The 8,765-nt window shown below is 41.6% G+C and overlaps 1 protein-coding gene across 2 annotated transcripts in view; it reads left to right on the top strand.

Annotated features, from left to right (window-relative positions):
- The window catches only part of Neb (nebulin), a 200,705-nt gene that overhangs the window by 46,860 nt on the left and 145,080 nt on the right, over window positions 1–8,765 (top strand). For both annotated transcript variants that reach the window (XM_021181047.2, XM_021181053.2), the window contains exons 29-37: window positions 409–516; window positions 2,145–2,243; window positions 2,966–3,070; window positions 3,151–3,258; window positions 4,504–4,815; window positions 4,897–5,103; window positions 6,088–6,192; window positions 6,924–7,031; window positions 8,373–8,684. In XM_021181047.2, the coding sequence (XP_021036706.1) occupies window positions 409–516; window positions 2,145–2,243; window positions 2,966–3,070; window positions 3,151–3,258; window positions 4,504–4,815; window positions 4,897–5,103; window positions 6,088–6,192; window positions 6,924–7,031; window positions 8,373–8,684 (1,464 nt within the window). The remainder of the gene's footprint in view (window positions 1–408; window positions 517–2,144; window positions 2,244–2,965; window positions 3,071–3,150; window positions 3,259–4,503; window positions 4,816–4,896; window positions 5,104–6,087; window positions 6,193–6,923; window positions 7,032–8,372; window positions 8,685–8,765) is intronic.

Genomic DNA, 8,765 nt, shown 5'->3' with positions numbered 1-8,765 from the left:
CATATAGTATGGCCTACACAGCTGCAGAGACCCTGTCTCAAACAAGGTAGAAAGTAATGTCCTGACGGGAGACATGGCCTCAGCCATGGCCTTGTGGATATTTCCTAGCTTACACAAATAATCCTAAGCGAATATTCGTGGTCATAACAGTAAGAATGTTTGTGGGTAAAGAGGACACTGTGACCATTGGTTCCAGGAGCTGAAGATTGCCACCTTCAGAGAGCCCCTGGGCTCTTCCCCCCTCCCTTGGAGCCTCTTCTTGCTTATGCTTATATTGCCACTCCTGAATAAAGTTTTCAGAGCTTGATCAGTAAAAAAAAAAAAAAAAAAGAATATTTAAAACACTGCGTAAAAAAGTCCGAGGTGTAATAATGCCAGGGAAGGAATCGTGACTCTTCTTTGTTGCAGGTGGAGTACAAAGCTGACTACAACAGTTGGATGAAGGGCTGTGGCTGGGTGCCCTTTGGTTCCCTGGAGATGGAAAAGGCAAAGCGAGCCTCGGAAATTCTTAACGAGGTATGGCCACTGCTGTGTCAGAGCACCGGGTCCTCATACAATGCTAAGTCGTAAGAAGCAATTTTCCTACTTCATTTTATGGTCATTGATATTGAAAAGTTTTTTAAAAGCACAAATCATTCAGAAAGATATTTATACACCTTTACAGTATCCAAACTATTCATCTAAAGCATTCAAATATTGTTGAATAACTTTGCATAATGTCAAGTTTACCTGCTTTAAACATAATTCCTGCGTTTGTGCCCTCACTCCTGCTAGGATTATTTTTTTCTACTTTTTTGTTTGTTTGTTTATTTTAAGACACAGTCTCACTCTGTAACCTAGACTGGTCTGGAATTCATTATATCACCCTGGCTGGCATTGAACATGTGGTGGTAATCTTACTCAGCCTCTGAGTACAGGGATTCCAGGCATGAACCCTAACAAGCATTCTCTCAGAGGCAAAGGGGAGGGGAAGGGGGTGAAGAACTCTGGAAGGGGAGACCAGAAAGGGGGACAACATTTGGAATGGAAATAAATAAAACAATTTAATAAAAAAAAATAGCAGACAAAAGAATCATGGCCTTGATTATAGTCTTGATGATTCTGCATTAGCTTAAAATTGTCACTCAGCCTTAGGGAAAGGGTAGTGGTAGTCCTGAGATTGCTAATATGGCCACAGTACCTGTGCCTTCTCCATCAACAACTGGAAGCATACTGTGGTCACATGACTGCATCTCTGAGGAAAAGGAAGGGTCTAAGGGGCAGTGGTGCTGAGTGAGGCTTCTCTGCCATGTTCAAGCTGGAAGCGGTCTAGTTACTGTGTGCTTTTGTTTGGTTTAGTGAGGACCTTCTTGGGGAATCTTTCAGAAAGTATCTTCCTAAGTTGGTAGATTGCAGAAGTGTGGATTTGATAAAGTAGTGTTAAGTATATGTAAAAGTGGGGTGCTCAGTATGCCCCAACATTGGCTATGGAGCAAAGCAGTAGAGGAGACAGACATAAATTAGTGAAAAGGTGTCAGTTCCCCAGCTGAGCAACCTTCCCAAAGACTCTCTATCCTCTTAAGCACATCAGTGGTGCAGACTTGAGAAGCCACACTAAGGCTACAAAGTAAACATTTCTCTGCCCCAGTCATCATTAGCTATTTCTCCCACATTTGGTGTAAACATTAGCTATTTCTCCCACAGCTGGGAAAAGTCTTTACTTCAGGTGCTGATGAGGTTCTTAGGGTCATGTAAAGTTTTCAGGACGCAGCAACAAGACCATCCTTGGATATTCACTAAGCTTGAAGCCACCCCTGTGTTAGATTTAGATCCTGTTTTGTTTGGTCTTCTGATAACCCTTCAGAGACCTCTCTGGTGCTTCTGGACTCAGTGTACCAGAAAGCTCTTCTTTTATGCCATAATCGAGGAACTTAGGAGTGCAAGCATGTGTCCAGAGAGCTGTGCCACAGACCGCCCACAATGACATCAATTTTAAAACACTCAGTTCTGTATTCTTCTCTCACCCAAGGTGATCAGGACTCCAGTATTATAAAACTGATAATTTTATAATTATCCCTGTGTCTTTCCAAAGGAAACGTCAAGGATTTCAACGTTAGCCTGGAGTGAAAAGTAATCATTAATTTTCTTTTTGATTCTCCAAACAGAAAAAATACCGCCAACATCCAGATACGCTCAAGTTTACGTCAATTGAAGATGCTCCCATTACAGTGCAGTCTAAAATTAACCAGGCCCAGAGGAGCGATGTAAGTGTCCACTGCATGTGTGCTTCAGTAGCTATTTAGTAGCATAAAGGTACCTGCACTCAAACTTACAGGTCACCTGTAGCTGTTTTATCATGTGAAGAGCCTCCTCTGGGCAGCAGTAAATTCCTGCTGTCTATCAATGCCACACACACCTTATCATAGCTTTAGGGTATTGTATATACTGTATGCTATGCAGTCATCACCAAGGGAAGGCTGTCTGAGGGAAAGGTGAGAGAGTCTTCTTTTAATGACACTTATGAGATATCTCTATAGAGACAAGAAAGAATGAATACTATGTCACGTGGAGATTGTATCTCAAGTCGGGGCTTGGAGATTGTATTTTAACCACCTATAAATCCTTTTAGCCTTCCTTGCCGTCTAAAACAGATTATTGTTATGGTCTGCCCTGCTAGTCTTCTCTGACTCAGGGAAGTGCCTGCAGATTCACATTTCCACCAGGCCATGTCTCTAGGTTGAGGTCCTCCAGGCACCCCTACCTAGAGGCAGAGACTCCTAGTCTGTGCTCAGAGATCTTGTCCAACAGTGACTATGCACTGAGAAAGAACTCTGTGGCATTGCATGGGTGTCCTAGAATATACATATGTTTCTGCAGATGACGATAGAGACAGTAACAGAGAATGTCTTTCTTCACATAGTGAAATACACCTTGGACTTATTCTCCAGTGTCTTCATACGTTGTTTACACCCGGTTTCTCTCCTAGATTGCTTACAAAGCCAAGGGGGAGGAAATTCTGCATAAGTACAACCTGCCAGCAGACCTGCCGCAGTTCATTCAGGCTAAGGTGAACGCCTACAACATCAGCGAGGTGTGTACATCACTGTCCTGCATGCCCAGCCTTTACCAACGTGGCCTTGCAGTCCTATTCAAGGGGGATTTCTCTTTCAGAATATGTACAAGGCTGACTTGAAAGACTTAAGCAAGAAGGGCTATGACCTGAGAATTGATGCTATCCCCATCAAAGCCGCCAAAGCTGCCCGACAGGCTGCCAGTGATGTAAGTACAGCTGTGGTCACATGTGTGTCCAAGTATGGTGTCCCTGACTGGAAACTAATCTGAAAAGTACCCTAAACAGACCTTAGTAATCTTGGAGGCAGGATTAGCATAACCATCTACCCATGAGTTGCCATCGAGACTTAAAATCACTGTGCAGATTTCTGCATAAATTCACTTTACTTTGAAGCCAAGAAGAAATTCAAGTTGTAATAGCCTCTAGATGGAATAATTTTATCACTAATCTTTATTAATTTACATAATATTTCTCTTCCCCCTTCCTCCATTTCATACAGTACGTCTATTTCCCTAGGAAATCCATGTATGACTTCTGATAATATGAAGTTTTCATTACAACAATGTAATTATAATACAGTTACAAAAAACAAAACAGAACAAAATCCTAATGCCCTTGTTCTGAAAAGTCCTCCCACCTGAAATTTCTCTCTGAGATCCTCTTCCAGCCACCCCACTCCCAAATCTCCCAGAATTCTCTTGTATCTGCTCTGGGTTTTCCAAGATCCTCTGCAGGTCTCTCCAAGAATTCCAAAGCCCCCTCTGTTTATGATGCAAAGCCAATTATATTCAGCATGACTGGCTGACTACAGTTTCTTTTTCAATAATCAAGGACTCAGAAAATCTCTATTCTGTTGAGTCTTCAGCTGTCAAATCCTCAGCTATTCTGGGGTACTGGCAGCAGAGAGTAATTGGTAAAGAATGTGAAATGCTTCGTTTCGTGATTTTTACCAGTGTCTATGGAGGAAGAAACAGTTTGTCGCTGATGGCAATTCTGGTAGCATCAGTATCCCAACCGCCTTTGGGTGGACAGAAGTAGCTATAGACATCCAAGTGGCTTCTAAATGATGTTCTATTTTAGCATACTATGTAGGAAGTTGGTCTTTCATATGGAAAAAAATCTTTAAAATTATATCTGTACTAAACACGTACAGATTTTTTCCTTATGATCATCCACAAATCATTTATATCACATTTAGAATTTGCTAGATGTTATAAATAATCTAGAGGTGAAGTATAGATGAGAGAATATGCATAGGTTTTATGTACATAGGCATATGAGAGATTAGCGTATGGATTGGGTTTGGTGTCTGTATGGGATGGGGAATTGGAACCAATCCTCTTGTTAGGGGAATATTCTTGGAAGCTCAAAATATTCAAATTATGATCTCACTGTTTAGCACAAACCTTCAAAGCTACATTTTAAAATATGCCCACCTTTGTTCCCAATAGATTCACTATAAGAAAGATTATGAAAAGGCCAAAGGGAAAATGGTCGGATTCCAAAGTCTCCAAGACGATCCTAAACTGGTTCATTACATGAACGTGGCCAAGATACAGTCAGACAGGGAGTATAAGAAAGACTACGAAAAGACAAAGACCAAATACAATACACCTCACGACATGTTCGATGTTGTGGCGGCTAAGAAGGCACAGGATGTGATCAGCAATACCAACTACAAGCATTCTCTCCACCACTACACCTACCTGCCGGACGCCATGGACCTGGAGCTGTCCAAGAACATGATGCACATACAGAGTGATGTAAGTGCTGTGTTTCCCAGGGGACCAGCCCTCAGTTCCCAGAATGCACCTGGGTCTCACTCCTCTTCCCTCCCACTACAGAATGCCTACAAGGAAGATTATAACACCTGGATGAAGGGCATTGGCTGGATTCCGATTGGCAGCCTTGACCAAGAGAAAGTTAAAAAGGCAGGGGATGCCCTGAGTGAAAAGAAATACAGGCAACATCCGGACACACTCAAGTTCACCAGCATCGTAGACTCCCCGGTGATGGTGCAGGCAAAGCAGAACACACAGCAAGCCAGTGATGTGAGTACAGTGTGTGTGTGTGTGTGTGTGTGTGTGTGTGTGTGTGTGTGTGTATGTTGGGAGTGGGGGCTCTTTTAGGGCTAAGTACCAGCTTAATATGTTTATGCTTATGACAATGTCTTTTTATTTCTAATTTAATATTAAATTAGAATTTAGATTTTATATATCTAGATTTATATACTATTAATTTATATGATTATCTATATTAAATATAGATTTAGATTTAAATAATTAGAATTTACCTAATTATAAATTAAATTATAATTAGAACATTAATTATAGTCAGTGTTAAAACCATGAGGGCTAGAGAGATGGCTCAGTGTTTAAGGGCACTGATTGCTCTTGCAGTGGACCTGCTTTGGTTCCCAGCACCCACATGGTGGCTCACAACTACCCATCACTCCAGTCCCTTCTGACCTGTGCAGGGACTGAGCATGTGGTGCACAAACATACATGCAAGCAAAATGCTTATACACATAAATTAAATATATTTTAAATTATTGAATAAATAAAAGGGAAGATTTTTATTTTAGCTTAGGCAATTTTTTGACACTAACTTTTTAAAACCATCATTTGTAAAATTTTCCTTTTCAACTGCCATTAAAAGGCTGTCTTATTGGAGACATTTGAAGATATTTTATTTACTAGATGGATATAAGATGTTTAGAACCAAGCTACACTTCCCAACTCCCTTCCTCTACTTCCTCCCCTTTGCATCTCCCCTTACTGGATACATTTGACAGGCACAAAAGATTATTCCAGACCCAATGTGGTGGCACACTCTGTTCATCCCAGAATGTGAGAGTCTGAAGCTTAAGGCCAGCCTCAGCTATGTAGCAAGATCCATACAGGAAAGAGAACGCAACAAAGGGACGGGAAAAGGTGGCAGTTCTACCAAGAACAACTCCTTTAAGCATGTAGTTAACGGTGTTCCCTTTCAGCGAGGTGGGGAAGGCATTCCATGCTTGTGTCTGTGTCTTGCAGATCTTATACAAAGCTAAAGGAGAAGACGTGAAGCATAAGTATACTCTGAATCCTGATCTCCCACAGTTTCTCCAGGCCAAGTGCAATGCTTACAACATAAGTGACGTGAGTACTGGGGGTCTTTCATGGAGTGGGGAAGCTCCATGTGACAAGAAAACAGAGCTTTAGAGTAGGAAAGCCTCTCGATAATTATGTAAGCCAGTTCCCCATCCTTGGGCCCCAGCAGAGCACTCTCAAAATGGTGGCTCTTGACTCTTGAGTGGGCTCTTGGTGAGGAAGGACCCCTTGGTGCGGAATAGCACTCTCCTTTACACAGAGTCTGTTGCACATTCCCCCAATGTTTCTGCTTAGTTTTCCAGGTCTCCACTAGAATCCTCTAGGAGAAAATGAAAATGAATTCCTTATTCATTGGTTTACCTTTTTTCTTTTCTTTTTTAAACAATAGCCTTAAAATGTGTAAAGCTGGCCTCCAAGTCTCCTCTTGGCCGTCCTTCCTATGACAGGAAGACAGCTTCATTTTCTCTTATTAGCCATCACATACCAGAGTCTACACAGCCTTTACTGTTCCCTCCTTCATCCACTCTGGATCTTTAGCATCCATCTTCTGTGTGTACCAAGGCCAGATCTGGGTGAATATTTGGTGCAGAGACCTACGATTTTGTGCTACATACAAAGTGTGAGCCTTGGCTGACGTGGTCTCCGAGAAGAATAAATGTGATTGGGGAATCTAATCGCTTAGCTCACACACCTGAGAGAACTGAAGAATCCCAGTGCTCGAGGGACTCCTGGGGTGATTGGTAAATAAAGCACTGACCCCCTTTTGCTTTCTACCCCAGGTCTGCTACAAGCGGGACTGGCATGACTTAATAGCCAAAGGCAACAATGTCCTGGCTGATGCTATTCCGATCACTGCGGCCAAGTCATCAAGAAACATTGCCAGTGATGTGAGTAAAGTTTTAGGCAAAATTAGAGTGGCTGCTTTATTTTTAGAAAATTCTCAGACACACGCTTGCTTGGGTATATACAATTAATGACAACTTCTCCACAAACTATTATTTTGAAGACCTGCCACCTTCTCAACATTGTTGTGATTTTTTTTTCCCCAGATGACTGCACTCAGTAGCAATGTCCTAAGTCTGACAGTAGCTTTCTCCCCTGACTCATGGCCAAAATTACCTCCACTGATGCCTTTCCCTGACAGCTTGCATTTATTTTCAGTGAGAACATGAAGTGAATGACAGTAACATATTAAATTCAGATGACTGCCTTCACTGCCAGTGCATTAAATAGAATGGAGAATGTTACATATCTGCAGATATTTTATAAGCCAAGTGGGACTGCTCCCCATTTTAGGATATAATTGTAATTATTCCAGTCAATTGATGTCATTTCATCTATGATTTTATGTGTGTGTGTGTGAATATTTATACACAGAAAAGGAGTCTCATTTTTAAAAACACACTTTTAGGCATTCATATCTTGCAGGGTTATAATCTTGACTTAAGAAAAGAAAAGAAAAAAAAGAAAAGAAAAGAAACCAGCTATGTGTGTAGTCTACATAGAAGAAAGGGGTATAAAGATACTATAGCTTTCCTTACAGGCAAGGACTGAAAATGTCTTTTTCAAAGCTTTGTACACTGCACCCATCACTCTGAAATACACTCTTGATTTAATTTGAAAGTGAAAGTCTGAAGTATAACTCTGTCCCTCTTCCAGCCTAGCAGGTTTACAGTGCGTTCTCTAACATATCTAGTGATTTCTTGGTAACCTTTGACCTGCTAAGTCCTTGCTTATGAATTCCTCTTTACTCTGCCAGTGCTCAGCATCTGCAGGGTTCAAATAGATTTGGTTTCTCTTAAATACTATTGAGGGTACCTCGATCTGCATCTTAATGATAGCTCCAGCAGTGAAAGACCTTGAACAGATTTGCTTTGGCTTGGGTTTTTATTGATGGGAAAGCCCATAGCAGTTCCTGGTTTTGCTGGAGTTCCTTCATTCATTTGCAGTTCCTTCAGTCCTGAGTTTGCAGAGGGAGTAGCTCTGATAGAGGGACTGGGCAAAGGCCCAACTACTCCATGGCTGATATTCACATCCATGACCAGAAATTGCACACAGGATTAGAGAACACCACATCCCCAAGAAGCTTAAAGGAGTTTTGCAATGTGTTTTCTAGGAGACATGTTATATGTGTTTGATATCCTGTTTCCTTTTGTATGTGAAAAAAAAATTGTTGTTCCTAATGTTCCCAGTCCTAGGACTTGACTAAGCAAGTTTGATCTCCACAGTATAAATACAAAGAAGCTTATGAGAAGGCAAAGGGAAAGCACGTTGGCTTCAGAAGCCTCCAGGACGACCCCAAGTTGGTCCATTATATGAATGTGGCGAAGTTGCAGTCAGACCGAGAATACAAGAAAAACTATGAGAACACCAAGACCAGTTACCACACCCCTGGAGACATGGTCAGCATCACTGCTGCAAGGATGGCCCAGGACGTGGCTACCAACGTCAACTACAAACAACCATTACATCACTATACATACCTGCCTGATGCCTTGAGTCTTGAGCACACAAGGAATGCCAATCAAATTCAGAGTGATGTAAGTATGTGCTACGTACCAACCCAAAGACATGTGTCCATAAAGGATGATCATTCCTGTCTCCTTTATTCGGCTTTAAAA

The sequence above is a fragment of the Mus caroli genome, chromosome 2 (assembly GCF_900094665.2).
Source record: "Mus caroli chromosome 2, CAROLI_EIJ_v1.1, whole genome shotgun sequence".
In the NCBI taxonomy this organism is placed as follows: Eukaryota; Metazoa; Chordata; class Mammalia; order Rodentia; family Muridae; genus Mus; species Mus caroli.
The sequence above is the reverse complement of the archived record's forward strand: the minus strand, read 5'-3'. Positions and strand labels throughout refer to the sequence as shown.